This window comes from Colletotrichum siamense (assembly GCF_013390195.1).
Source record: "Colletotrichum siamense strain Cg363 chromosome Unknown KSG_Cg363_contig01, whole genome shotgun sequence".
In the NCBI taxonomy this organism is placed as follows: domain Eukaryota; kingdom Fungi; phylum Ascomycota; class Sordariomycetes; order Glomerellales; family Glomerellaceae; genus Colletotrichum; species Colletotrichum siamense.
In genome coordinates this window covers 7,422,923-7,450,703 of record NW_023501014.1, presented here as the reverse complement: position 1 = coordinate 7,450,703, position 27,781 = coordinate 7,422,923, and the positions used below count along the sequence as shown (strand labels likewise).

Genomic DNA, 27,781 nt, shown 5'->3' with positions numbered 1-27,781 from the left:
TCGTTGAATCAGTTTCTAATCGATCAGCGCTATCAATATATACCTACGTCCCGATTGCACGGAGCGAAGGACCCCTAGTCTGGGCCATTACGACCTCCAAGAAATGAATTAAATGCTCTCCAGGTGCTTGTTTTGAAATCAGGAACCCCCGACAGCAATTCGGAGCTTGGCTTGTAGCGTTTTGCCCTCACAAATCACTCCCAAGTCGCCCCCATCAACTACCACGGCGCGTCACACATCAGCACCAGCGTCCACCGCCCTCTTAGTTGAGACCTATCAAGTATCGCACACCCATATTAAATCTCGAATAACTTGAAGACACCCGAAATGCAAGATGACGGCCAAGCTTCTTGCTACGCTTGCCTGCCCAAAACTGGGTCGTGTCGCCCTGGACGAGAAAGCTTTCACAGGAACCACATCCAGTCTAGGGAAGATGAATGGCATCCTGTCAGCTATTTGGCCCGTTTCATTGTCTGCTGCGATCTGTTTGACGATCCGTTAGGCCCATTATATACTACTTCCTCCATGTGTCTTCAGTACATGTACCCAGCCACACTCATTTGCGTTTGCGTTACCCGAAACCCCTGCAAATGCGGCATTTATCGCCCCTCAAACGGGCTTTTTTTCGACTTCAATTGACCTCTTTTTCGATAATTGCGCAACGCGCAGCGCATGCGCCCGAATAAAAAAGATACCTCTAAAATCAGCGAAATCAGGGCTATCGATTAGTATACTTTTTGATCGGGTACATAGAGTTTCTAAGAAGTTCATTTTTGGACTAAAAATGGGCGGAAAACGATGAAAAACTCTATTTTCAATCAATAACGCGTTTTTAATCGAGAACGAACGCGGAAAAATCGACTTTTTGAAACAGCAATGCGCCCGACTAAAAAGTATACTAATCGATAGCCCTGATTTCGCTAATTCTAGAGGTATCTTTTTTATTCGGGCGTATGCGCTGCGCGTTGCGCAATTGATGGCTTTTTCTAGTTTGTTTTACTGAAAAAGGGGCTTTTTTGGCCACTGCGTTGAAAAAAAGCCGTTTTGGCCCCCAACTGCGACAGGGGTTTCGGGTAACGCAAACGCAAATGAGTGCAATCGAGGCGCCCACATAGTCCTTAACTCCATTCTCCACCCTCCCACCAATCCATCTCAACCCTCCCCTTCATCCTCCCCAAGATCCCTTCCCCCAACTCCAAAACCTCAAACCTCAATCCACGCGACATGTGGACCCCGATTACCCTCCATCTTCCCCTCCAAATAACCTTCTCTTGGCTCTGTCCCAAACCGGCCTCAAGGCCAGACCTGCATGTCCCAATCCAGCGATACCCAAAAAGCCCAGAACCCAGCCGGCCTGTGCCCGCGCACCCATCTACACGGCACGCCGCCCCCACCGCATGAACGTCAGAACTCGGATTGCGGCTGTTGGGCCACTCACAAGCAGCGGCGGCACGGCAGGGCGTTGATGCGATGCTGGGTCCGGGCTGGGGTCTTGCATCGGTCGAAGTGGTGGCCGGACGGGGAGGCGGGGAATCGTTGCCTGGGGACCCTTGTCCCGGGTGGCCTAGATTTATGCGCAGTCTTGGGGAGTCTGGAGGTGCGTCATGTCCGAGTTCTTCGGGCTCGGATGATCTTCACGACGGAGGGAAATCAAAATGAACACTGGTGGTGCTGTTTGACTATGACTATCATTGATTGTCGTGGCTTGCTCCGTCTATGTCTACGTGAGCAGTACGCTGTGGTATCTAATGTTACAAAGTCCTAATGAAGGAAGGTATCTCGAACGCGCTGTCTTGTGGAGGATCATAATCCACACGCGATGTATAATCGCTGCCCCTTAGCCTCCCATTTTCTTGCGGAGGTCATACCCAACGCCTCTGTAATGCAAACAAAGGAAATCCGTGGTGATACATATTAGTTGACCGTCTTCCTTCGAGATCAGCCATGGACTTGCGGCGTCCAGCTCCTCAAAGGCCTCCTCGATTCCTGCGGCGGATTGCCAGGTTGCCCCTTTGATTCAAGTAAACGCCATTTTGGAGACCTCTTCTCCTCCTCCTTCCCTGTTCCTCTCTGACACCATCCTCATTCATAAGCCAAACGTAGAAACGTCCAAAAGTCGCCCGCATCGTCTGCCTTCCCTATGGCAAGACAGGGACATCCGGTTGTTCAACAATGACAGGTAACTCGGGGTGATGCCCATTCCCTTCATTGGCGACCGGTAAAATGGGTGGAGGCGCGGGCTCTTCGCCGGCCAGGAGGTCCGGCTTAAGATACTAAATTGCGCGGAGAATTAAAGCAATAGTGATTAATATACCCCAGTTGGACGGCGCGAAGGCTGCATGTGAATCATTGCTAAGAAGCAAAGCATCCAATGGGTTGACCGGAGGTTTCGTAGTCTCCGCCGACGTACTCTGTGGTGCTGCCGCGTTGGATGTCGTAGAAGTGACGACAGTCGTGGGTGCCGGCGGTGGCGGTACTACAGGCGGCGGTGGCGATGATACTGGTGGCGCCGCCGTGCTGGGCGGAGGAATTACGGGCGGTTGAGTTGGCGGTGGTGCAGCTATTGATGTAGTCGCCGGGGGTGGGATGACAGGAGGCACGGTGGTAGCCGGCGGAGGCGGAGGCGCAACAACAGTTGATGATGGCGGCGGCACTATCACGGTCGAAGTCGGCCGGACTGTCGGTGCTGCTGAAGTGGTTGTGACCTGGTTACTCGAGCAGAGCAGGCCGAGAAGGTTTCCTGCTAGAGCCTGGCCAAGCACCGTATTGGCTTGAACTGAGACTGACTGGCAGACATCTTGAATGTTGGTTTGCATGAGCAACAGGCCGCGCCTGCAAGACGCCGAACAGGTGCCGGTACTCGAGAAGTCGTTCGCCGTGCATCCTTGGATGGGGTTGTTATAAGTCAAAAGGCAGCCCAGAGGTATGGATAGTTGTGTGAGGAGTTGAAAGTTTGAGAGGGTCAGATCAGTTCCTCCGATGCTGATGATGGCTGCTGTCGAGGCGGACGCCAGGAACAGGAGCTGGACCAAGCGCTGCTGGGAGCGCTGATGCCTTGACGTAGTCATCTTGGCCGTGTGTTTCTGTCCGTCAACGAGCGTAAATTGTAAGGGTCCTCAGGCGCAGTCGCCTTCGGTCGAAATTGAGTTGAGGCCGTCTCGTGGATGTGGTTGTCGTCGAGATATCGTCGTCGATGTTTGTAAGAAGGTGGTTTTAGTCGCTGGGTCGATTGGCACCGACAAGCGGCCAGGAATATGGATTGAAGAGCAGTTGACAGACCAGGATTCGGCTGGCTGGGAAGCGGTTGAGTTTTGGGCTGGAAATGACAGCACCGTGGCAGCTCAAGCGCGGCAAGGCAACCGAAAACACGAGGGCCGAAACGTGTTGCGTATCAGAGGCCGCTGGGAATGACGGCACGATCGGCTGGCAAAGAAGAAGCACGGTCAATGCGGGACCGGGGAGCAGCCAAGAAACCAGGGTCTAGGACTTGCAGCAGCTGGGACGACCAGACGGCTGGGTAAAAAACGAGTGGGCAGAGGTCCAAAAAGGCTGCGAAGATGATGGAAGAGATGTGGTGAGGCCGGGGAGTTCATGCACTCTGCTTTGGGGGCGATCTCGTCAATGCTATGAGGTGTTGTCGGGATAATTGGGCTGGCGGTTGCTTCTCTGGCCGGCGCTGGTGAGACAGGGTTGTTGATGGGCCTCGTTACTGCCGCATGGGGCGATGATGGGCAGGATAATCGGCAGTCTGAGGGAAAGGGAGACTTTACGGGCCGGACTTCTCGGCCAAAGGGTCGAAGAGAAGGGACGAAGAGGAGTTGGGACTGATGCTGGTGAAGGCGCCCGCCGATTGTGATGTTGCCGCCGAGGGTCGAGCAGTTGCGACGGACTCAATCGAAGAAGGGGCTTGTGTCGACGACTCAAGCTTGTAAGTCGAGTCAGGTGCCAGCGACCTGGGGTAGATGAGCAAGGGAAGTGACGGCTGATCAGTCTCTCTTTCTTTCTTTTCCTGAGAGTGTTGACAGGCAATCCACTCGAGTGTCCCGTTCTTGCCAGACCCGACGGATGGCGCTTGTCCGAAAGTCAAGAGAGTTTCTCTGTCAGTCCAGGGTCGAGATGATTAAGGTCTCGACGATGCGATGTGCGGTGGCACCAACGGGCAGATGCGTTTTGTGTGGCGGGCGTCGGTCCGGAGGTGGGCTGAGAAGGGTGCAGAATGTACTCTCTCTGTGCCTATGTAAGGTACGCGGCGCAGAAGAAGAGACAAAGACAAAGGCAGGGAGAGTGCGATCAAACGCTGCTGATCTGAGGAGTAGAGGTGGTGAAACGGGGAGCTGCCGTCCGCTGCTGAATGACACCCAAACAGTGCTGCTGTGACTGCATTTGGGTTTTCAGGGTCGGGTCTGACACGGGAGCTGAGGACGAGATGCGGCTGGCCTTTGGGAGATGATGGATGAATACGGACAGACGAGGAGGAGAATGGGGAGAGGGTGGGTGGGTTGATGAAGTACAGAATCTCTTTTTCTCGGGTCATCACCATCGACCTCCTCCTTTCCCCAGAGGGTGATGTCAATCGAGACGGCCTCTCGAATCTGGCCAACAGCAGGTGGATAGGTCATCGCACATCTCCCGCAGCTGAGCATGATATCCGTGGATGGCTATCCAATCCAATGCGATTCCATGCGCGTCGAGGTGCCTTGCAGCCATTCGCGCCTCCGTGCAAACGCCATGTCGCCATCTGACAGGCGCGAACTCTCGACGCCATCAAACGAACGGGCAGGGAGCGTGAGGACGGGGAAGGCCAGTCGGGGGCCTCTTCTGGACCCTTCTCGCGGCCCTGTGTCAGGATGTTTGGCCAGGGAGAAGGCAAAAGAGGGCGACAGACGGGCAGAAAGGCAGACGAGAGGACGAGAGGACGACGGGAGGAAAACGAAACACTTTTCGCGTTTGAGGTGACGATGCAGCGGCCCCTTGGTGGGTCTGTGATTGGTCGGGTGTCGCACGGGGGGCCTGTACCTACTTAGCCTACCTAGGTACCTTAGGTACCTATCTTACCTAGGAACCTACGTTGAGGTGCTGTAAGCCAGTCAAACCAGTGGGAGATGTCCCTTCGGTCGGGGTGCTGTGCTCGTGGCACCCCTGATTCGCTCCACTGCACGGCGCTCCAGCTGCACTCGCCTCGCCTCGCCTCATTCCTCGTCCGCCACCCATCGCTCCCCTGCTTGCTGTCCTCCTTCAGCTTGCCATCACCACAAACCAGTTCATCCTGTTGTTTGCTTACCTCAGTCTTCAAGAAACCCATACTCTGCCCGAACTCACTTCTTCAAACTGTGATTTGGGATGGTGGTCACACAGGCCATCGGCTGCTCATGTCTCACTGATTAGACGGCCAGAAACAAACAACCGTTGATTGTCTCGTTCATTCTGACTTTCGGAAATACTACCAAGCAAAGGCTGCGAAACTGAGACGTCCGACCCGAGTGTGCAATGAGACCAAGTGGTCGCATCGCAGTTATTCCTTCTGGTCGAACAACTTCCATGGAAACCATACAGTTGGGTTTCGAAGGTATTCCTCACAACAGAAATACCAGCTCCCATCTCCTATCTGCCAAAGCATTCCATTCCTCTTCAGCCACGGTAGCACTCACTACTCGAGTCCTCGCGCCCGAGGGATGCTTCTCCACCATATAAGCAACCAACTCACTACGAGGTCTGGCGTACTCCGTACTGCTCCGTCCCACGATGATCAACTCTGCTTCGCCAGATGCAGCAGTCATGTCATTGAGGTAATGATCCCACACCACCCTCACCTTGTTCCCTCTACGATCACGTAACATCTGAACCCGTCTGGACTGTTCATCGTCTGAATCCTCTTCTTTCTCGTCCTCGCCTTCATTTGCTCGGTGTAACTTTCTCTCTTCCTGGCGTACAACCGACCGTGTCATGGTATGGTCCAACACCAAGGTGCAGCAACTAGTCCAGAAGATCAAAACTGCTGGTCTTAGCTCCGGGACAAGCAGCGATTGCGGGACATGCTTCATGGACACCTCACGAAGGACGTCTTCTCTCCAAGTTGGTGGCGCCCTGCGATGGGTTCTGTTGGTGCTTTCCATCTTGATAAACTCCTGGTTCTGTTCGATGAAGATGAGCCGGTCCTTCTCACCGTCAAGCATGTAAAACACCAAACCAGCGTGTTCCCCCGCCAGGTGGCCGAACAGGTCGTCGAACAGATTCGGGCCTACCCACCCAACCCAGGACCAGCTCGGGTACGGGACATATATCGTGTTGTTGTCGGCGACGATTGTGTAAGTAGCTTTGCGCCTGCGAACCCTGCTGGCGTTGTTGTCTGCCGGCCATGTAATTGCCACGCCGAGGTATGGCTTCGGCAGCCCCCAGGTAAAGCCAATCCCGCTGGTGAGCTCAATTGAGGCTAGAATCCCCCCGATAGCGGCTAAACCGTCTTCGTCGTAAGTTAATTCTCTTCGGCCATAGTCAGATACCAAGCTCTGATACATCCGGTTGAAAGACTCCGGATCGGCCTTTGGGACATGGATGCCCTCGTGCTCGAAACCGAAAACGCTGTTGCGAAAGAGTGTAAGACCACGGTCGACGGGATCCAGAATCTCCCAGTTGGCGTCTTCACGCCAAGTAGCCGATTGACACTCCCAAAACACCACCTCTGGCGTGAATATCAGCAGCCGGCGGGATAGCAACATTTCTTGAAAAGTCCACCCGCGTGTCATGTACCGGCTCCGACTTCGATCCGCCGGGGTAAATCCCAACCCGTCAAGGGGCGGGGCCTTCTGTAGCCACACCCCGTTCAAGAACAACGGCCCTTCTGCCGGGGGTCGAGACGACGTACGAACCCCGGGGAGCCCGTCGTATGCGCCTTCTCCGGATAGGGCGACGATGGTCAGTGACGCCAGTCCATATATTACGTCCATGAGCGGGATGAAGGTTGCTTTGTCTTGGGGCGAGTCTTGAATGATGCAGAGGCTGTCGGTCCAGAGGTATCTCTCCCCTATCCTTCGCGTGACGGCGATGGCGTCTAGGATGGTATCCGGTATCCACGATGAGTCCAGAGCTCCAGGGCATCGCAGCGATCCCAACGAATCCTTCTCCAAAACTCTGAAAGGTCGCTTGCCCCAGACATAACTCAGCGCCACCCATTTGGCTCCCAGATCCCGCAGTTCAACGATGCACATTGTATTGGCGTCTATGCAGCGGATCATATCGGGCCGTCGCTTGGTATGAATTGATGTTAGGCCGCACGAATTTCCGTGAGTATCGTCACAAATTCGTTTCCATTCTCTCAGCAATCGGAAGTCGATCTCGGGCGGCCGTATGCGGCCATAATATGGCTCCAAGTCCAGCCATACGGAGGTATCCCTTTGCTTGGAATCTCTGTTTGGCGGCTCTAATCGGTCGCACATCTCTGTGACGGTGGGCGGATATTCCCTAGTTCGCTGATAATGCATCACAGCTCCGTCCTGGCAACGGTTGAGTGTGACCGACACATTTGCCACACAGAGGCTATCATTGTGTCTTGTGTGTGTAGCCTCGTTAACCAAACCGAAGGCTTCTCCAGAGAATGAAACCGTGCCGCTAGCTAGGTCCTGTTGGGACGGGTTTGGCCAGAATCTTGCAGACCAGGCGCTGAACAGAGACGAGATCTGTCTGCAAAACAGGCAAACGTCTTGGCGATCGAGAGCTTCTCCTAGCGAAAGGTCTTCGTTTCCTGGGGGCCCTCGCGAGGAGCTAGTGTCAGAAGTCGCGGATAATTCTTCATCATACCCCCATTCGGTCACAGCTTCATTATCGTCTAGGTTGTTTTCGTCTTTGCCTATATCGAGTGTCGTTGATAAGTTGGATCTTCCATCTTCCTCTTCCTCATTTTCCAATCCAACGTCCGCCGCAACCAAGTTCCTTGGATAGTCTAATTCGGGGTAGTAGTATCCAACAAAGCGGAAGTCGAGAGTTTGGCAGTGAGAACACAAAGCCATAGGAATCTCTAGCTGCCAATGATGGAATAAGAAGGCACGTGTGACGTAGATGGAAGATGTATTGATGGCGAATTCGAGATTTCGAAGTGGGCGGGGTAAAATGATCTTTTCACGAATAGCTGCATAACGCCAAGTCTTTTACCTGCAGATATGGTGGGTTCTTGTCACGATTCCTTGCATTTCTTGTAGCTAAGCGTGCTGATGACAGCCTTATCCAATAATTCTTTATCCAATAATTGCTCCAGGCCACCTAGGGCTATGATTTATAAGTATCGCGAACCCAGGAACCACCTGTGGTGTCCTCGCCCGCCTATGCTGGTATGCAACATTGGAGCAGGTTGTGAGGATACGGATGATCGTGGAGAGGGACTGGTTAGGGTTGCACGCACCCAATAGATGACGTGCAAGGCACGCATGTAAAATGAAGTGGAATTAGCAATCGAAAAGAAACAACGTGCGTCCATGTGGAAATCCATCCCTCCACCCGACGCTCTCCATGCGACAAGAAGCTCACGGCACAATGCAAGTCATCTTCCCGTGCCCAACATTCTTCGCCGCAAAGTCCACCGCAGTCTCCCACCTCTCGATAGGAAACTCTTCCACCTCATGCCCCGCCTCTCTCCCCATAATCAGCAGTCCCGACTCGGCCAAGCTGATGAGCTCCTTCACGTCCTTCCTTTCATACATGAACTGGCCCTTGATGGTCAAGTTATTCGCAAGAACGGTAAACCACGGGAACGGAAGGCTCTCATCAGCCCGCCCTCCCATCAGCGACACCCGACCATACGCCCGGAGGGCCAACACCGCAGACCTGATATGCTGTGATCCAGTCGCCGCCGGGGGCGACATGTCAATCACCGCGTCGACAGGCCCAAAGGCTCTCAGGGCAGCAGTATCTTTCTCGATGTCCTCCGTCATCACGACTGTCTCGATCGGCCGCCTGCCGAGTGAAGTTGGAATCGAAGCTTTCAGCGACGCAAGCTTCGAGGCCGAGCGAGAGGCGGCAATGACGTTTGTGCCCATGGCTTGAGCCACGGCCACCGCTGCACCGGAAGATGCTCCCGTCGCCGGGGTGACGATGATTCTCTCCCCGGGCTGCAGGTTGATACCCTTCAAACCGCCGTAGACAATGATGCAAGAGACGAGATAAAGCAACTCATTGATGCTGTAGCCGAGGCCGCCATTTGATGGCGAACCGGTCAGCCTCATCTCGTCCAGCAGGTGCACATTCTCGAGCGGTGCCAGAGCATATTCAGCCATGCACCCATCTCTCCAGTTCCCCCTCAAAAACTCCTTGGAAGCCGGCGTGATGCCAGCATTTGCTCCCCAAAGGATCTGTACGTTCCAGGGGTCGTCGCGGGCCCGGATGAATGAGTCGAGGAGGACTAAGTCACCCTCTTTGAAAGAGGTAGTGTCGGGGGAGAGGGCGGCGATGCGGCCGATGGCGTTTGTGCCTGGGATGACCGGGTATGGTAGCTCATAGAGGGGATGAGAGGCGTTTAGAATGTCGACGGTGTTGGACTGGACGTAAATTGTCAGGATGCGGATAAGTATGGCTCCTGGTCGTGGAGAAGGGGTGGGGAGGGACGCAAGCGTTGCTTGTCCAGGGGAAAGAAGGTGTAGGGCGCGCATTTGAGATGGAAATGGAGTCATATTGAACGCAATATGGTATTTCCAGTATTATACTCATAGACTTTGAGGTTATTATTAGAACTGCTCTGGAAGATGTTGAAGGGCGAAATGCTTTATACTCTCATCCTTTCCACTTTCGCGGTCTACATTGCCCGATGTAGGACGGCCTTAGAAAGCCTTAACTGCGATCATGGAAATCCTTACTGCCGCCCACCCTCGACCTATTACGATACGGTTTGGATCTTGAATCCCAGCAATGGAAACCTCATGATGGACTTGACGGGGGAAAAAGAGTAACATTTCCCACTGAAGTCTCTGTGGCTATCTCGGCCCCTCGGACCCTGAGATGTGGTACGAAGCTTGGCTAGCGCAGGATTCAGAGGGTACGAGGACAGGTTAGCATCGCAGATCCATGTAAGCCTGGCTGTCTCCGGAGGAGATGAGTGGAATGTCCATTCCAATGCCCAGCACCTTGTCGTCGGAGAAGGCGTAGCATTCAATGGCAGCCAATTCACCGCACGGAGCGGGGTACGAGCAGTTTTGCCAATCGGGTTCTCCTCCTCCACAAATGCAACCTTTACATCTTCGGAGGCGACCGTTCAGAAATACCGTGAAACCTCGAAGAGGCCCGTTCCCGCCGCAAACAAAGCCGGCGCCAACGCCCGGACATTCGCCCCGGCGACACCCGCTTTCCTCCGGCCATTCCCGGGCCCAGGCAACCCGAAGTTCAGGGGGCTGGCGTACCAACTATCTTCTTCGTATTACCTACGCATAGCCGACGATAAACAACAAAAGTCCCAAAACACCCCCTGCAGTACCCGGTGTATTAGCGGGCCGTCCCTGTGACTTCTCCCGCACGTGCTCGGCGACCGTCGCTTTAACCACTCAGCGCAGCCTCATTTGACTCATCTCACCTCCCTTCTCACTTCACGAATCTAGGTGAAATCTCCCCTCCCCTCCTCACTCACAGTCAAATACCGGCAAGATGAGTGGAACGACTGCCGCCCCGACGCTCGCCGCTGTCAAGGCCGAGCCCGAGAAGCTCTCCGGCCTCAACCTCTACTCGAGGTTCGCCCTGGCCGGCGCCGTGTGCTGTTCCGTCACCCACGGCGGTCTCACCCCCGTTGACGTGTACGTCCTCCCGCAAATTCCTCACCTATCCAGAAGCGCACAACGTTAACACACCTCCAGCGTCAAGACCCGCATCCAACTGGATCCCGCAACCTACAACCGCGGCCTCATCGGCGGGTTCCGCCAGGTGATCCAGACCGAAGGCGCCGGCGCCCTCCTCACCGGCGCCGGTCCCACGTTCGCCGGCTACTTCCTCCAGGGCGCCCTCAAGTTCGGCGGCTACGAGTTCTTCAAGCAAAAGTCCATCGACACCGTCGGCTACGAGAACGCGCGCGCCAACCGTATCGCCGTCTACTGCGTCTCCGCCGCCGCCGCCGAGTTCTTCGCCGACATCGCCCTGTGCCCGCTCGAGGCCACGCGCATCCGCCTCGTCTCGCAGCCCGGCTTCGCCTCCGGCCTGGTTTCTGGCTTCTCCAAGATCGCCAGCCAGGAGGGCCTTGCCGCCTTCTACTCGGGCTTCGGGCCCATCCTCTTCAAGCAGGTGCCGTACACCATGACCAAGTTCGTCGCGTTCGAGAAGGTCTCCGAGTTCGCGTACGCCAACTTCTTCGACAAGAGCAAGACGAGCGACGGCATGCAGACGACGATCAACCTCGGCTCCGGCCTCATTGCGGGCTTCGCGGCGGCCATCGTGTCGCAGCCCGCGGACACCATGCTGTCCAAGATTAACAAGACCAAGGGCCTCCCTGGAGAAAGCACGACGAGCAGGCTGGTCAAGATTGCCAAGGAGCTTGGTGTTCGTGGATCGTTCAGCGGTCTGCCGGCGCGTCTTTTCATGGTTGGTGCGCTGACGGCGGGACAGTTTGCGATTTATGGTGATTTGAAGAAGGCTCTGGGTGCCACTGGAGGCGTTGAGATTGCGAAATAGACGGCCATGATTTGTGGTTGTAGAAACTGGCGTGTTGCGGTAGAATAGAGGCTTGCATATGGTTAGATGGCGTCTTTCGTGGCTACCATGTCACCGTGTGTCTTGCATAGAACGAGGTAGATCTTGTTTCTGTAGATTTCAGTAACACTTGGTTTGACTTATCAAATGATACTATGATGATGTGTAAGATATGGGCCGCAGTGATGCGTGATGCGAGGTTTGCACTTGTCCGAAGGTCGAAGAAGCGGCTTCCAGAGATCCAAAACGAACTTCCCCGCCCGAGAGTTCTTGTCATCACAACTCACTTCACCCTACATCGTGTGCGTTTATCAGTTGCGGGTCTCACGTTGCAAGATCAGTGTGATCCCACACTCCCATCACATCCCTCGACGAAGGATTCCGACCAGCAGGGAAAAGCATTTTCTACTTTGGGAAAATGCAGGGGACCGCCTGAAACACATCCTCGAGTAATTGAGGGTCTCGAGTCCTGGCATGGCTGCAAAAAGCAGACGATATGCGATGATAAACCTTAAAATGATAGCTATTTCCCATAGGCAGCGCACCAAAGGCCCTTTTCCCCCATCACATCGCTCGCAGACCGCTCAACCCAGGCCGCATCTGGACAGCTGCAGCAGCGCATCTTGTCGTTGGTGCTGGTTCCCGGGATATCTGCAGTAGACGGTGCCACTGTTGGTGGGGGTGACATTGCCCATCAGCAGGGTTGGCCAGGGGAAATCGTGGACCAACAGAGTGCAAACGCCCGTGTTCGCGGGCTTCCAGGGGCCTTTTTGAACGTCCCTGTGGAGAGGAACCTCACTAGCACCACATGGCAGCTTGGGCTGCTCCAGCTTGTTCGTACCGCTAACCGGGAACGCTCCAGCGGGGATGCCCATCTCCAGCTCTCCATCCCTCTGTCGATGGAGCCTCTCGTGCCTCGGAAACCGCCCGTCGTCGATACGGACAACCGCAAAGTTCAAACAGGCGATTACCACCCTCCTCGAGGGATCAACACCTTGTCATCCTCCCTGCACCTCACCGGTCGAGAAATCTCTGGACATGGGTGTGGACTGATGCGCGTTGGTCACACCACCTGCTTGTTGGTTCCAGAAAGGGGACAAGTGACGGGCACAAATAGCGCAGCAAGGACAAGACGGCCCATCACATTTATTGCGTCCCGGACTTCTGGAAGACTTGCCGGGATGCGGCTACCCGCCAATTTAGGCGCATTCAGGCGCAGGCGGAGGTGAGGATGGATGCTGAAGATGGACTTCTTAACCCCCCACGCGAGGCCAAGTCTAAGCCGACGAGCTACAAATACCCAGAGACGGCAACCCCTCTATCTTGACTTCCTGTCATCTTCCATGCCATCTGTGTGCTCCCATCTTCTTCCTCACTGCATATCTCGTCAGCAATGTCCTTCTACGAAGTCCAGGGCAAAGTCGCCCTCGTCACCGGCGCCGGCTCCGGCATAGGCCACAGCCTGACCCAGCTACTCCTCGAGGCAGGCTGCTCCGTCGTCATGGCCGACCTCCGCCTCCGCCCGGAAGCCGAGGCGACCCTCGCCCAGCACCGCGGCCCGCCCTCCCCGTCCGCCAACGGCCCCGCCTCCGCGCACTTCCACCGCACCGACGTCGCCGACTGGGCACAGCTGCAGTCCCTCTGGGAGACGACCCTCGCGCTCTTCGGGCGCGTCGACATCGTCGCCGCCGTGGCGGGCATCTACGAGCCCCCGGAGAGCAACTTCTGGTACCCGCCCGGCGTCTCAGCGGAGTCTGGGGACCCTGCCGACGCGGCCGTCGGCCAGTACCGCATCATTGCCGTCAACCAGGTCGCGCCGATCCGGCTGGCGCAGATAGCCACGGACTACTGGACGCAGAACAAGCAGGTGCAGGGCAACTTTGTCGCTGTGGCGAGCGTCGGCGGGTACGTCCACTCGTTCGAGACGCCGCTGTACATGTCGAGTAAGGCCGGGCTCGTGAGCTTCGTCAAGTGTATGGGCGGGTTGAGGGATATCTGCGGGATCAGGTACTCTGCCATATGCCCGGGAGCAGTCCTTGTGAGTCTTCTTATGTTTCACTGAAGAAAATTACCGCCTAAACCTTGCGACAGACACCCATCTTCGAGCCCGAGTGGAACAGGAAGGTAACCAAGGACGACGTGCACATGACGGCGCGCGAGTGTGCCGCCATCGTCATGCGCGTGATGCAGGAGCCCAAGTACGGCGCCGGCAGCGTGGTCGAGACGCAGAAGATCGGTACCCACGAGAAGTCCGAGATTACCGTGAGGGATGTGCCGCTGGAGGCGTTGTATCCTGAGATTCCAGAGGAGCAGAAGCAGAAGGTGATTGAGGGGGCGCAGAGGACGGCGAGGAGGATTATGCAGCAAGGGATGCGGGCGCCATTTGAGGGCAAGTGATTAGATGTTGATGCTGGGTCGTACATGGGAAGGTTGTTAGTGCTGTTCAGCGGTTCATAGAATATACAAAAAGCCTGCCGTTTGACTACGTTTCTTACTTTCGTCATACTATCTCTCGAAATTCTTTGGTATCTGGTTCTCTTGGATATGTCATTGGCCGCAGCGACGGAGGCCAGCCCCAAGATCATCATTTAGAAAACACGGGAGTCGGTCTGCCGATTGACAAGCCCATCTTAAACATCGCCGTTTTGGGCCTTGAAAAGGGTCGCATGCATGTTCCTCCATGTGATCTCCCGACGATGCAAAATGCGTGCGTGATACGTCCGATCTTCGATCCCCTGCACCCCATTCTGTCGAACAAACACATGTCCTCGCAGTCGTCGCTTATCTCGTCGCAGTAAAGACGGAGCCGCATCATGTTTGTCTCACCTGCAGCCCATCCCATGGACTAAACCAGCATCTATCCACCAACAACAGCGCGCATGCATCGATGCAACCTCGTAAACGCGAGCACCCGTTGATGATGCACGTAACCACCAGACATCGACTACCGGAGCCGATCGCGATTGCAGAAGCAGACCGCATTGGGAATGGAATCTGCCCGGTCCTCCCGATATGTTCAGCTTGCGGGCGCAGAGTCGTTGCTTTTTCTTTTCCTCCGAAGATGGATAAACGGCTAAGTGTGATGGGCCACGTTGTTGCTTGTCGTTGGCGCTCTTCATGCACGCTTCCATCCAAAAGTCCTTTTGAGACTCAAACGTCGAGTCGGCACTCGAGTCGATCTAAGTCCAGTCATCGAGGTGACTCTTGTTGAAGTTTGGTTACTCCCGTACCAACAACATCGCAGCTCTTCGCCAGTCCAAAAGTCAGCATATGCAAACTCATCCAGTAGACCTCGAAGGATCTGAAGAATACGAACGGAGGTTAGACTGGAACCTGCGCCCAGAATCCACCCAATCAGGGCCCCGATGCTGACGGCGGACCGGGGTGATCGGCCGATCGGCAAAGGGCGTACCATCGGGCCCCAGGCCCCGGAGGTGGGGCTCCCTAAACTCCGGTAGGGACAAACGGGATCTCACCATGTAGGATCTGTTTTCCTTCTTGCCTCTTGCCTCCGTTCGTATCACACAACGTCGAGCAGTACTTGCAAACTGAGCTCCTTGCTGGACGTCAACTTGTATAGGCTGTGAGATTGCATCGCGAGGAGCTAGCGGTGCTCAGGACTGTGCTTACGGACCTGGGCCCAGACAGACACCCTCACAACAAACGACGTTGCAGACAGGAGCAGGCACACCAAAAAATGACTTCCTCCATTCCCCCTTCGAGAGGTGATGTCCGCAAGAGGAAATCCCATACAAAATCCAGAAAGGGATGCGGGAACTGCAAGCTGCGCAGAGTCAAAGTACGTACCCTCTTGACCCAAAGTCTTCGCCCAAATATGTGCCATCTCTCAGCTCTCGCCCACTCCTTACCCTACATGATGCCAGCACCCGGAGTCAGTGACTAACACTCTTCCAGTGCGACGAATCTAAACCCCGCTGCAAGAAATGCCTCGACTACGGCGTGACCTGCACTTACGGCCCCGCCTCTGAGGCAGCATCACTATCAGTCGAGGTAGCCTTCAATGTAGACCTAGCCCCCTGCCGTGTGAAACCCGCCGCCGCCGCCCGTAAAGCCGTGTCTTATCTCCCCCGCACCCTGCCTCCCCCGCTGCCGTCCACCGGCTCCCCCGAAAGCCCGGACGCGGCCTACCAACTAACACCCATCGACGTCCGCCTCCTGGAGCGCTTCCAGAAGCGCACCGTCATAAGCTTCGGCACGCCCACCACCAAGGACATCTACGAGCGAAAGACCCTCCCCATCGCGTTCCAGCACCCCTTCGTAATGCACACCATCCTGGCCCTAACCCACCTCCACGACATGTCCCTCACAACCACCACACTTACCGCCAACTCCGCCTTCACCTACCACTGGTACCGCGCCATCTCCCTCCTCCACCGCAAGCTCTCCAAGCCCATCCTGCCCGCCGAGCGCGACGCCCTCTGGGTCGCCGCCGCCTTCGTCGGCGTCGCCTCCTTCGCCAACACCTCCGACATCGCCTCCCCGCGCGACGCCTGGCCCCTGCGCCCGCCCTGCTGGGAGGATCTCGACTGGCTGAAGCTCGGCGACGGCAAGAAGCAGGTCTGGCGCCTGACGGACCCGCTGCGCTCCGAGGGCATCTTCCGCGACGTCGCGAACGAGCTGTACACGCACGTCCTCCTCCCCGCCTCGAAACTGAGGATGGGCGCCGAGGATGTGGCGTACATGCGCGCGAATCTGCCGGATGGATTCTGCGAGCTGTACGAGCTGGAGGAGGGGCTGCCGGAGGATAATCCGTACTGGACGGCGGCGGAGTCGTTGGCGGCGTGTTGGGGGCGGATGGCGGAGCCCGGGTCGCCGGAGGAGGCGAAGCCGTTCTTGACGTTTCTGAGCAAGCTGGACCCGCGGTTTAAGAGGTTGCTGGAGCAAAAGGACGAGAGAGCGATGCTGATGCTGGCGTATTGGTTTGCTAGGGTCTGTAACCGAAGGTATTGGTGGATGTGGAGGCGTGCTGTGCTGGAGACACTGGCAATCTGTGATTTCATCGAGCCTAGGTGGAGAGGACGGTGGGAGGCCAGATTGGTAGAGTTCCCGAGGAAGATGGCGGAGAGTTGCGGACTGTGAATGAGCACTTCAAGAATTGGAATGAATGAGTAGACATCCGAAATGTGATCATGAGTGCATTATGAAGGAATGAATGTGTGAGGTACTCGCTGTACCTCCTGAATGTATATACCTGGTATCGCCGAAACCCAATGCATACTGAGAAAAGAAACGCTCCGCAATCAATCGTACAAACACAGCCCGGCCCGCTGTTCTCAGTGTCTGTCTTCTCGCAACAATGGCCCTCTTCCTTCCTAGGCCTCGTCTAGACAGGCGCTATTTCTTGTTGTGCCATGGCGACTCCATCTCCTGCGTTCCGTAGGTGCTCGATAAGCGAGTCAATAGAGTAGGATTAGCAACAACGACAGCAAAGGCGACGACCACCGCAGCAGACGACGATGTTAGAGCCATCGGACAGACAGTCGTGATGCCACAATCAAAATAGGACGTTGACTGTTTAAGCACCAACGCTGACCTCTTGGCCGTTTGCTGGCTTCTCCTCGTCGTTCCCGCTGTTAGTCACTCCGCCGCTCTCGGCGTCGCCATGAGGATATAATGGCTTGTTCGGGTCGTATCCAACCGATTTTACGATTCCGAGACCTTTGGTTCTGCCCTCGCGGAACAATAACCTATCCCCAGGAGCAAGATACTCTGGTCTCTGCACGAAACGGAAGGCCACCGTTGCCCTGTCGCCCGTTCGGATGTAAGGGCGGTCGACGTCTATTATTGCGCACGTCTGCGACACAGGGCCAACGTGAAGCATCGCTTGATACTTGGTTTTGATGGTTGTCGCATGGGAGAGAATTAACACTGGGCTAGTCAGTACGTTGCGTTGACAGACAACAAAACCGGCGGGGGAATTGGGGATAAGGACAAGGACTGCATCGACAACGCCAGAGACGACACAGCCACGAACGGACGACGAAGTCAGACACCAACAACGAATTCAGAGACCGGCGACGATGCCAGAGAACGACAGGGGCATTGTACAGTCATGGAACACAAGAAATGGAACGGAGATGACTCACCCTCAGCAATGAACTCTCGGTGCACTTTGGGGGCGGGCTGACCCTCAAGTTTTGGCAGAACCACCATACCCTTCCGGACGTCTTTTCGCCTCAACTTTTTCAGGGCAAAACTGGCAGACTGGCCAGCAGATGCGGCAGGAACTCCAAGGCGCTTCCGCTCAATGGAGCGCACACTGGTTGGAACGAAGTTGCCCAGCGAGTCTGGGCCAACAAGGACGTTATCTCCAGTGTGGATGACACCAGACTTGATGATTCCAGAGACGACAGTGCCAACGAAAGGCACAGAGAAGGTATCGTTGATATGGAACTCGAACGGCGCCTCGGAGTCATATCGGCCGTGATGTGGCAAGATATTGAGGAATGTCCGGACCAGGTTGAGGTTCTCGCCAGTGACGTTGGAGACCTGGAAGACGGGGCATATCCTCTGACTGATGAACTGGGTGGCGGTGTTTATGCACTCCTCGCGGTCCTTGATGAAGATGGGAATCTTGCGGGCCCCAGGAGACTTGAGGATCTTGGTGATCTGGCTGATGGTCTGCTCCAGAATCTGAGGCGGGCAAATGTCAATCTTGGTGATGACGACCATGACCGGCACGTTGAGAGCGAGGGCGATGCCCAAGTGTTCTTTGCTCATACCGATCAGCCCGTTGTTGGCCGCTACCATGAGCAAGCAGTAATTAGGGCTGCTCGAGAGCAGGCCAAAGACGGTGGTGCGCAGATACTTCTCATGACCAGCCAAATCGGTGAAGGTGATGACTTTTGCGCTCCGCTTCCCAATCTCCTCCCAGGACAGCTTGCGCCCAGGGGTGTCAGAGGTGACGACCTCTCCGACGGTATCGAACCCTAATATCTCCATGCCCACAGAGCTGGTTCTTCCCGTCTCGATCTCGTGCTTGTGTCTGAAGAGATTGACTCGTGCTCTTCCTCTGCCATCGTCGAGGTCGCCTTTCACTAATACACCCAAGAGGGAGCTTTTGCCTGCGTCGACTGTGATATATCGGTCAGTCATACACAGTGGATGAGGACAAATAGAGCAGGGCGACGCAAAAGGGCTAAAGGCAAAATGAGAGCGGAAGCACGAAGGAGGGAACAGATCAGAAGGACGAGGGAGACGTACCATTGCCAACAACGGCTATCCTCGTCTCGATAACATCCTCGACAGTCGCGGGGGTCTGACGGATCATGATCTTGCCGCTGCAGTGACTGTCCTTGCCCGACTTGGCACTCGGGGCCTCGACGTCGCCGCCAACATTCTTGGTGATGAGCAACTGACAATGGGCTCGTATCCTCTTCGCCGCCTCCTGGACTCTTGTGTATGCGGCGTTCCACTGCTCCAGCGAAAGAGCCATGGAGTCGCCATTGTTCTCGAAGCCCAACTCGAAGACGGTCTCGCCGTGTCCCTCAGTTATCCTCTCGTTGAGTATGTCCTCCAGTTTCTTCAGGGATTCGTCGTCGTTGTCGCCGTCGGCGGCCAAGAGGAGGTCCCTGAGACGGACGCCAGGGCCGGCGGCATCGGCGAGGTCGAGGGTGTCGAAGAGCTCGTCAAGCTCGGCGTGCTGGTGCTCGGTGCCAGCGCCGGCGGCGGTGGCGGATTTGGCATCGGTCGACTTCGCGGCGGAGGGATATCGCAGGGCTTGCTGTTTCTCGACGTAATCGGCAAAGTCGCTAAGGGCAGCCTCGCCCCTGCGCTTTTCGTGCGGTAATGATTTGATGTTTTTTGTCGTCATGTTGGAGTGATGGAGGCGCGTTCACGTTCGTATCCTGATGATCATTGGATGTAGCGTCGCAGTTACTCTCTGTCCAAAAGCTTGGGAGACAATCACGCTAGAAATGATGGAGGTGACAGGTAGAGTGGCGATGAGTCGAAGAGCGGCGCGTTGTTTTAAAGCTGATGCAGTACCTAGATGGGGTGTCTTTGGCAAGTGGAAAAAAGAGTCATAGATTGACTCGAGGCGGCGAAGTCAAAGAGCAGTGACAATTGAGGGCCCGAGGAGGACAGACCACTGCCGCTGCTGGCTCTCCACCCCCGCCGGGGGGGGGGCCACAAGGTGGCCCGTTGCGCCGCTGCTTTACAGAACCGCGACCGGCTGCAATCGGCTGTGACTAACTTGCCATCTACCTTGATGTCATTTACTGCTTCGCATTTGGCCCTGGAATAAATATTTGAGTCGCATCATACTGAAATATCATCCTTAACAATCACTTTCCAGAACGTTGACGCCACCTGCTATTCAATTGATCCAGCAATTGGCCTCATTCACCAACCGAGAATAGTTAAAGCAGCAGCTTCTATGAGTAACTCGGCGGGGCTTATCGATAAGAGCTTTGGCACGAGCCAACAGGAATGCGCCTGTTTGACGCAGCCCCGGATTGTGTTCTGCGTTCGTTCGTCCCACGCTTCACCAGCTCAGCTCAGCTCAGCCTTAAAGCCCCGCTGCCCCCATAGTTGGTGACTCTACGCATGGCCCCCGAACTGGGCAGAAGTTACGAGGAGAGCCGCTCGATTAGTGAGTCAAGCAGCGGGCCGGCAGAACGAGGGCTTCCACTTTGTATCACCTCCATCCGGGTTTGTTGCGCCGTCTGTGGGGCTGCTTCTGTCAACTCCATGTCTTGTCGTGCCATGGTCAACATAGTCCTGGGAAAATGAACGAGACTAATGAGTCATTAAGAACAGTGTTGGTGGGAATCATTGCGTTCCATTGGTATAATTTTCTCTATCTTGGAATAAGCGATGCCGAGTTAAGAACCCCATCTAATCAGCGCGCCAAGTCGCCTTGCCAACCAGTTGAATAGTTCTTAGCTGAGGAGCAAGACCTCCCTACACTGCCTTTTAGCAAGTTTCGGAGAGGTGATGTGCAGTATGTGCAAATAGAGGCCTCCGATGCTCAAGCCAAGCTTCGAGCAGGGTGGGTATGAAAGCATAGCAGTAGTGGTATTGATGGCACGGGTGGCTTGTTCGACTGGGCGGAAAGCTCAGCGCATGATATGTTGAAGAGATGGCCATCGGCCCAGCCGTATCCGCTTTGGTGTGACGGAGGTTACTTTCAATTGGTGTAATGAGTTGTGCTCGATCTTGAGTATGCTATGAAGATCCCTGAGGGGAGATGAGAACGACACTATCGCCTGCAAAGGGTCAGATACTGGCTTCACGAGCACGTCACAGAGACAACATACCTCGAACAAACAGCATCTCAGACTTGCGGCTGATGGTCTAGGGCCTTTAGTTAGTGGGTGATGGCCGGGTTGGAGGTCTCGTCTCTCATCTCACCTTCACCTCCTCGTCCTCCTCGTCCTCGTCGACGACGTAGATGGTCTCCTCGACCTCCCCCAGCACCAAGTTGCAATGGCTGTCGTATGCCTGCAATTTAATGGTCAGCGAGTGTGAAGGGGGCCCCGACGCTTTGCAAAACTCACATGAAGACGGCCCTTAAGCTCACGGTCGCCTCTGAGCTTGACGAAAACTACCTCATCGAGCAGGAGCTTGACCAGGTCAAGAGGTTCCTGGACGTGGGAGGTCTCGTCGCCAACGTCCGCCATGATGAGATAAAGGAAGAGCGGGCTCGATAGGGTCAGGAAAGATATCGTTCAATCGGGTCCGAAGCGCGTGTATCGACGGAGAGGCGGCAGCTCAACTGGGATGGCCGAGAGCAATGGTGGGTCCAGGCACACATCACACTCAGAGTTGTGCATTTTCGTCGCCCCAAGCTCATTGGCCAGCGGCGTCGGCGGCCGTCGTAATAATGTTCCGATAAAACAGCCCACAATGGGCAGCAGCCGTGCAACGGCTCGCCGGAAAGTGGGCCGCACTGGGTCCTGCCCCAGCAGCCCCAGCGCTTCCCGTCCGCTGTCCAGGGGTGGCACGGGGCGGACTGGAAGGGAGCAGGGCCCTAAAGCAGCCATCGGCAGGTGCTGTGTGTAAGAGCACGCGAGGAGGGGAGGAGCGATGCCCTGGAAAGTCGGGGTAAAGCCAGGGGAGGTGCTCCCGTTTGCTGCTGGGAGGTACCTGCCTTCGCATACCCGGCTGGTAAGGTAGGCAGGTAGCTTCCATGCTTGCCCTGCGCGCCTCCTCCTCACCTCGCTTGAGGGGGCACACCCGTGAGGAGGAGCTTGCGACTGTGATTTTCTTCTTCTGCCCAGGCCGCAAGCTGTTTTCCATCTTCTTGTCGATGCATCTTTTGCGCCCACCACCTTCTGCTGCGCCAGAACGACCCTGATTGTCCAATGCTTCGACCAACACGTTCCTCCTCTGCATCATGACACCTTCTGCTAAGGCCAATGGCCTTCGGCAGCTCCTCCAGCTTCATTCTCCTCCCCGCGGCACCCCCTCCCGCGTCCATGCTGCGCGACTACGACGATGCCTTCAAAGACACCAGACCCTCCACACCGCGGCCTCAACCGTGAGGGCTTCACCAGAGCAGTCTTCCCCGAATGTCTCGAGTCCAGCAAGACGGTATTCTCAAGCGAGTACCCTGCGCGAAGTCTTCGAACCGAGCAAGAAACCGACAAAGGACGGTATCCTGGACAAGTTGCTGAGCGCGGTCCAGTCGCAGAAAACCATGGACATTTTCATGGAGCTCAAGGCGCTAGGTACACATGATGAACCATACAAGGTCATGGAGGCCCTCATCGCACTGCCGGCGACTGCCTTTTCGGAGCTCGTGCGATCACTGGATCCTTTCCGAATTGCCCCGCGAGCCGATGTCACCAACGGATTCCGCATCTCGAGGGCGCTGGGGTACTTCAGCCCTGTTGCATCTCTCGACAACGAGTTTGGTGTTCGCAAGCTTTACTACAACACGCTGCAGCTAATTCGCTCGGTTCTCGACTTGCGTCAAAAACAAGGCCGAGACCTAACACTGTCCGATTACATTGTGCTCCTACGGTGCGCCGGCGCTGCGTCGGATATTGAGACCGCAAAGGCTATCTGGAAGCAGTCAAGGGAAGGGGGGCAGACCAAGACTGCTGGTAGTGGGCTGGCGTACAACGAGTTTATGAAGGCCCGATTTCTCACCGAGCCGATTTACATGCAACGTGATCTTGCCAGAGTCCGCATGCGACCTCGCGATTTGACAGGCCACAGGAAGCGCTTCGCCAAGAAGAAGCTGTTGTATCGCTTGGACAGGTTGCGCCTGAATATCTTCGCACACCAACGCTCGTATTACGGACGGTCGCCTAATCAGCCAACGCACGACTTGCACAGAGTCCTCAGTCTACATCAACCGATCCGGCGTACCTACAGCGCCGTCAAGAAGAAGCGCCTGACCGTCGACCGCGATATTCTATCGACGTACTTCATTGCCTGTGGTAGAGCAGGATCTTTGAGGGAGCTACTCCGCCAGTTGTGGTCGACTTGGAGGATCAGTTTGACTGACTTTAAGAATCACCGCGATACTGACATCGTTGGAGGCGTGCTAGACCGTGGTCTCTTGTTCAGACCCAACTTACGCGTAATGAATGCCCTTGTCGATGCATTGGGATGCACCGGCCACGTCATTCTTGCCCGGAAGCTGATGATTTTTCTGTCACACAAATATCAAGTCCCGATTCCACGAGAGACGTGGTCTTTGCTCCTCGAATGGACGCACGTCATTGCTTCCAAGCCGGCCTCGACCGAGTATAAGATTCTCGGAGACCCCAACAGGATCGTCGCCCCTGAAGATGTTATCGATGTCTGGGACATGATGATCTCTGGAGAGCACGGATGGTCTGCGACTCCGGTTGAACCCGAATTCAAGGACTTGGACATCTACGTCAAGAACCTGATCGCATCTCGCCAAGTTGAGAGAGCACGGGAAGAGATGCGCCGTGGCGTCGCCATTTACGAATCGGCCTGCCAGGACGTCGAGACAGCTCTCTTCGAGAGGCTATACAGATCGGCGCCGCCAGAGGCTGTCACACGCCACATGCGGGCAAAGGTGAAGCAGCACACCACATGGTTCGCCATAGAAGTATGGTGTTGGACTTGGCTTGAGACGTCCAGTAAGCTCCATCGGTCTAATGAGGCCTTCTCGTCGCGGACGATACCCGCCTTTGTCGCCGAGTTCAAGGACTTTCTACCGAACCCGGCCACGTACAAGACGAGCGGCGGTACCGTGAGGCTCGAAACGCCGCAGAATTCCATGAGATATTCATGGACCTCGCAAGTGACCCGAAGTCCGCCCACAGCTTTACGCGTTCCCGATCGGACAAAGCCCAAGCACACCCATCTCGGGGCTGACGGGGTTCAGGACGGCGAGGAGCGTCCGCTAATTCCCGTGGTGATGGAGTCGGGCAAGCAGTTGTACGAGACGACGACGATTAGGCTCAACCGATGGACGAAGGAGATGGTGCGGAAACGAACGGACCGTGTTTTCGGACAGCTGGAGAAGGGCCTTACCTACGCTGACGAGGGAGTGGTGGACGAAGACCACGAGGCGTTTGGCCGCGCGCTCAACGAGGAGGCGTGGAGAATACAGAAGAGCGGACTCAAGAAGAGGCTAGTGCTGAGGAGCCTGCTTTGGTGAGGCACGATAGGTTGCATATATGGCAGTTGTCGCATAAAGGATAGAGGACCATATGCACATTAAATAGAGTCGAATCTGAGATCAAAATTTCCAGCATGTCACCACGTCTGAGTGACCTTGCCAAAGTGACAATTGAGAGTCGCGATTGGACTGCTGTAGGATGCCTGTTACGTACGCATTCAACAGGGACGCAAAATGATTTTTAACAATATTCGTTCCTACAGATCTGTTCGGTTCATACATGATGCTATGCCGTCGGTGTATTTTCTCTTTTGTCTTTCAATTTAGCCGCCAACGCTAGATGACCTTTTCTCTCTCTTTTTTTTTCTCTTGGAGGGGAATCTTTTTTCTTCGGGTTTTGTAAAAGCTTTTCTCTGCATATATCGTGTGGTGATTTTTGTCGTTGTCGTGTCGTGGGCCGCGAAGAAAATCAGGAAAAGCCAGATGAAAAACAAGAAAAAGAAAAAAAAAGACATGCGTAAGCTTCATGATACGAACGCCTGCTCATGAACGTGGTGGAGGGGATGGTGTGGGTGGGTTGGACGGAGGGGGTATGATGGTGCCGTTTTTTTTTCGACTTTTCTTCTCTGGTGGTATATGCGACTCTCTCTTTTTCTCTTTTTTGGTCCTCATCCCTTACCTTCGTGACTCGTCATGGCTGTTCTGTCGATTTCCCTAAGATCTGCTGGCGTAGGATCTCTCGCTGCCGGTCCTGGAGACCTTGCTGGAGGAACGTCTGCGGTGTCCGTCGCGGTTGCTGTCGCGGTGTCTGCGCTCAGAGTGGCTGCTAGAGGAGATTCTGCTGCTCTCGGAGTGTCTGCTGGAGGAGCGCTTGCTCGAAGAGTGTCTGCCTTCGACGTATCTGCTGCTGGACGGGGGGTGAGAGCTCTCAGAGTGTCTGGGATCGAGAAGTCTGCTCTCGGAGCGGCTGGCTTCGGGAAGGCTGCCGGCAGGGTGTCTCAAGCTGGGCTCGGAGCGCCTGGCGTCGGGGAGGCTGGCTCCAGGAAGTCCACTCGAAGAGTGTCTGCTGCTGGAGTGTCTGCTCTCGCGCTTCTCAGAGTGCCTCTGCTCACGCTCTCTCTCACGCTCGCGCTCACGCTCACGCTCACGTTTCTCGGCCTTCCTGGCTTCGCGCTCTTTGGCATCCTCCTTCTCCTCTCTCTTGCTCTCACGCTCGCGCTCACGCTCACGCTCACGCTTCTCGGCCTTCTCGGCCTTCCTGGCCTCACGCTCCTTGGCATCCTCCTTCTCCTCCTTCTTGGACTCCGATTGCCGGCTCTCACGCTTCTCCGACCTCTTGGACTCGCGCTCCTTGGTCTCCTCCTTTGGCACCTCGAAGAACTTGGTTTCGACCGACTCGATAGGGGCGAACTCGACCTGCTTGCCCTCCCGCTTCTCGGACTTCTCAGCCTTCTCGGTCTTCTCGACCTTCTCGGCCTTCTCAGCCTTCTCAGCCTTCCTAGACTCGCGCTCCTTGGTGTCTTCCTTCTTTGACTCTCGCTCCTTAGTGTCCTCCTTCTTGGGTTCGGCGTGCTTGCTCTCGCGGTGCTTCGTCTCGTCCTTCTTGGATTCGCGGTGCTTTGTTTCCTCCCTCTTGCTCTCACGCTGCTTGCCCTCAGACTTCTCAGACCTCTTGGACTCCCGCTCCTTGGTCTCCTCCTTTTTAGACGACTCAGAGTGCTTCCTCTCGCGGTGCCTGGTTTCGGACCGCTTGCTCTCGGATCGCTTGGCCTCCGGCGGCGCCTCGATCACCGGCATCTCGACCGGAGGCATGTCCTCGACCTTCTCCAATCGTAGGTCGTTGATGACCATGTATCTGCTGAGGGTGATCCAGCCGTACCGGAACCAGACCATCTGGCTCTTATGCGCCATGGTCATGGCGGCCCAAGCCGTGGAATATCCACCCTTGGGACCAAAATTGTTCATGAACACCAGCCGGCTTGGGTGGTACTCAATGTCCGACTCATCCTCATCCGAGTCGGAATCGTCGTCGCTATCTTCCTTCTCCTTTTTGGGTTTCGGTAGCTTCTTTGGCGGCTTCGGCGGGTTACTTCCTGGCGTGATCGCCCATGATAGAATTGTTGGTACCGCATCGAGGAATGTGCTGTACTTGCGCAAGAAGTTTACTGAAGTCAGTGTGTACATGTCCACGGGCGAGCGCCAGCGGCCGTTATCGGTCAAAGTGGAGATGAAGGTGCGGGCACCATGGTAGAGAGAGATGTGGTTCGGGTGGGAAGAAACTCCGGTCGAGTCGAAAGTGATTAAGATGTCGATGTTGGCATCCGGTTCCTCGCCAGCAGCTCGCTGGCGAGCAGAGTGAGGCGCAAAGGCGCGGTTCAGGAGTGTAGCGACCTTGGTTTTATCCCAGGTGGCGGTCATGGAGTCCCTGAAATCACTGCAGAAACTAGTCAGTTTGTGTTGTCGCACACGAGGCTGGTGAGCGCAGCCGGGTGGGCCCAAGACTTACGGGCTGTCAATAACAAAAACATCCTGCTCCTGGCGCAAGCCCAACTTCATGCCGCTCTTCACCAACTCCTTCTTGCGAGTTTCTCCGAGGCCATCGGCGTCACCTATACGGTTACCCCCCTTGTCAGCCATTGCGCTCGATTGCCCCACCTGTCGCACCCCGCGGTGATCATTCTTCTCCTACCTGAACTCAGACACAAAATCTTGACATGGTTGCCCGTCTCCGGTCGCGTAAGAGCGAGGACGGTCGGCGCAAAGAACATGGCCTCATCGTCTGGGTGCGCGATCAAGAGGCAGACCCTCTTGTTCTCGAGAGCGGGCAACTGCGACGCTGCGAGGGGGCCGAGGCAAATATACAATGCAGGCGTGACGGCCACAATAAGGGCCCCCACGAGCAAAGAATCCATATTCACGGTGGCGGTTCCTGCAACAACTCAATTTTCGGGTATTTTCAGGTCGACGCTCGAGGTTGGCCGGTGAGTAGAACCGAGCGGGGTGGCTTGGTTGAGTGCTTCGGTCGTGGATGCGGTGTGGCGTGTGTCGGCCGGCCGTGAGCTTTCGGGAAGGCTTGCGGATGTGGGATGTTGGCGGGTCGCAGAGGAAGAAGCGAAAATGTTCTCAAAAAAGGTTGCTAGAGTTCGTCAAGATTTGCTAAATGCTGGATATCAGAGGCAGGAAGGGTTATCGTCGCATGGAAGAAGAATCGGAAGGTTCGGCGGCGGGCGGGCAGAGCAGGTTGGTTTGGACGGTGGTGTGGGTGGGTGCTTGTCAAGAACTGGTAGCGGCACACGATCGGCTGGGAAATTGAGCGCAGTTGCTGGGGCCTGGAACCTGGACCTGGGACCGCGGCGTGAGGTGGGCGTGGACAAGTGGACTACGCAAAGTGCTGGGCTCGTTGAGGGCGGCGTCGCGGGCGGTGTGCGTCGCATCCAAAAATCGAAGGCGGTGACAGATCGGAACAGTTCGTGTCGAGGGTTAATGCCTCTTGGAGGGGCTAGCGACCCCCGCTGATTGGCTAATCCGAGCTGCAACATGCCACGAACAATCCGATGA

General features: G+C 55.7%; 10 protein-coding genes across 10 annotated transcripts; 4 read left to right on the top strand and 6 right to left on the bottom strand.

The window, feature by feature from the left end:
• Positions 1-2,352: 2,352 nt before the first annotated feature.
• CGCS363_v001881 (uncharacterized protein) lies at positions 2,353-3,068 on the bottom strand (the record flags this gene model as incomplete). Its single annotated transcript, XM_036633730.1, has 2 exons — positions 2,353-2,705; positions 2,849-3,068. 2 exons carry the CDS (start codon positions 3,066-3,068, stop codon positions 2,353-2,355), a joined length of 573 nt encoding a protein of 190 aa, XP_036502715.1.
• A 2,505-nt stretch (positions 3,069-5,573) lies between these two features.
• On the bottom strand, positions 5,574-7,205 carry CGCS363_v001880 (uncharacterized protein; the record flags this gene model as incomplete). The annotated part of the gene is made up of 1 exon (XM_036633729.1): positions 5,574-7,205. The coding sequence occupies one exon, from the start codon at positions 7,203-7,205 to the stop codon at positions 5,574-5,576; it is 1,632 nt and encodes a 543-aa protein (XP_036502716.1).
• Positions 7,206-8,513: 1,308 nt separating this feature from the next.
• On the bottom strand, positions 8,514-9,635 carry adhA-3 (alcohol dehydrogenase; the record flags this gene model as incomplete). Its single annotated transcript, XM_036633728.1, has 1 exon — positions 8,514-9,635. One exon carries the CDS (start codon positions 9,633-9,635, stop codon positions 8,514-8,516), a length of 1,122 nt encoding a protein of 373 aa, XP_036501521.1.
• Positions 9,636-10,620: 985 nt separating this feature from the next.
• On the top strand, positions 10,621-11,634 carry MIR1-2 (Mitochondrial phosphate carrier protein; the record flags this gene model as incomplete). The annotated part of the gene is made up of 2 exons (XM_036633727.1): positions 10,621-10,766; positions 10,827-11,634. 2 exons carry the CDS (start codon positions 10,621-10,623, stop codon positions 11,632-11,634), a joined length of 954 nt encoding a protein of 317 aa, XP_036501520.1.
• Positions 11,635-13,045: 1,411 nt separating this feature from the next.
• On the top strand, positions 13,046-14,049 carry CGCS363_v001877 (15-hydroxyprostaglandin dehydrogenase; the record flags this gene model as incomplete). Its single annotated transcript, XM_036633726.1, has 2 exons — positions 13,046-13,690; positions 13,744-14,049. The coding sequence occupies 2 exons, from the start codon at positions 13,046-13,048 to the stop codon at positions 14,047-14,049; spliced, it is 951 nt and encodes a 316-aa protein (XP_036501519.1).
• Positions 14,050-15,349: 1,300 nt separating this feature from the next.
• On the top strand, positions 15,350-16,752 carry CGCS363_v001876 (Sterol regulatory element-binding protein ECM22; the record flags this gene model as incomplete). The annotated part of the gene is made up of 2 exons (XM_036633725.1): positions 15,350-15,451; positions 15,568-16,752. 2 exons carry the CDS (start codon positions 15,350-15,352, stop codon positions 16,750-16,752), a joined length of 1,287 nt encoding a protein of 428 aa, XP_036501518.1.
• A 436-nt stretch (positions 16,753-17,188) lies between these two features.
• GTPBP1 (GTP-binding protein 1) lies at positions 17,189-19,486 on the bottom strand (the record flags this gene model as incomplete). The annotated part of the gene is made up of 3 exons (XM_036633724.1): positions 17,189-17,541; positions 17,760-18,746; positions 18,877-19,486. 3 exons carry the CDS (start codon positions 19,484-19,486, stop codon positions 17,189-17,191), a joined length of 1,950 nt encoding a protein of 649 aa, XP_036501517.1.
• A 1,355-nt stretch (positions 19,487-20,841) lies between these two features.
• Positions 20,842-21,296, bottom strand: lsm3 (putative U6 snRNA-associated Sm-like protein LSm3; the record flags this gene model as incomplete). The annotated part of the gene is made up of 4 exons (XM_036633723.1): positions 20,842-20,882; positions 20,934-20,970; positions 21,028-21,117; positions 21,174-21,296. The coding sequence occupies 4 exons, from the start codon at positions 21,294-21,296 to the stop codon at positions 20,842-20,844; spliced, it is 291 nt and encodes a 96-aa protein (XP_036501516.1).
• Positions 21,297-22,012: 716 nt separating this feature from the next.
• Positions 22,013-24,262, top strand: CGCS363_v001873 (uncharacterized protein; the record flags this gene model as incomplete). Its single annotated transcript, XM_036633722.1, has 1 exon — positions 22,013-24,262. The coding sequence occupies one exon, from the start codon at positions 22,013-22,015 to the stop codon at positions 24,260-24,262; it is 2,250 nt and encodes a 749-aa protein (XP_036501515.1).
• A 675-nt stretch (positions 24,263-24,937) lies between these two features.
• Positions 24,938-27,135, bottom strand: CGCS363_v001872 (N-acetylglucosaminyl-phosphatidylinositol de-N-acetylase; the record flags this gene model as incomplete). The annotated part of the gene is made up of 3 exons (XM_036633721.1): positions 24,938-26,657; positions 26,730-26,832; positions 26,913-27,135. The coding sequence occupies 3 exons, from the start codon at positions 27,133-27,135 to the stop codon at positions 24,938-24,940; spliced, it is 2,046 nt and encodes a 681-aa protein (XP_036501514.1).
• Between the last annotated feature and the right edge of the window lie 646 nt (positions 27,136-27,781).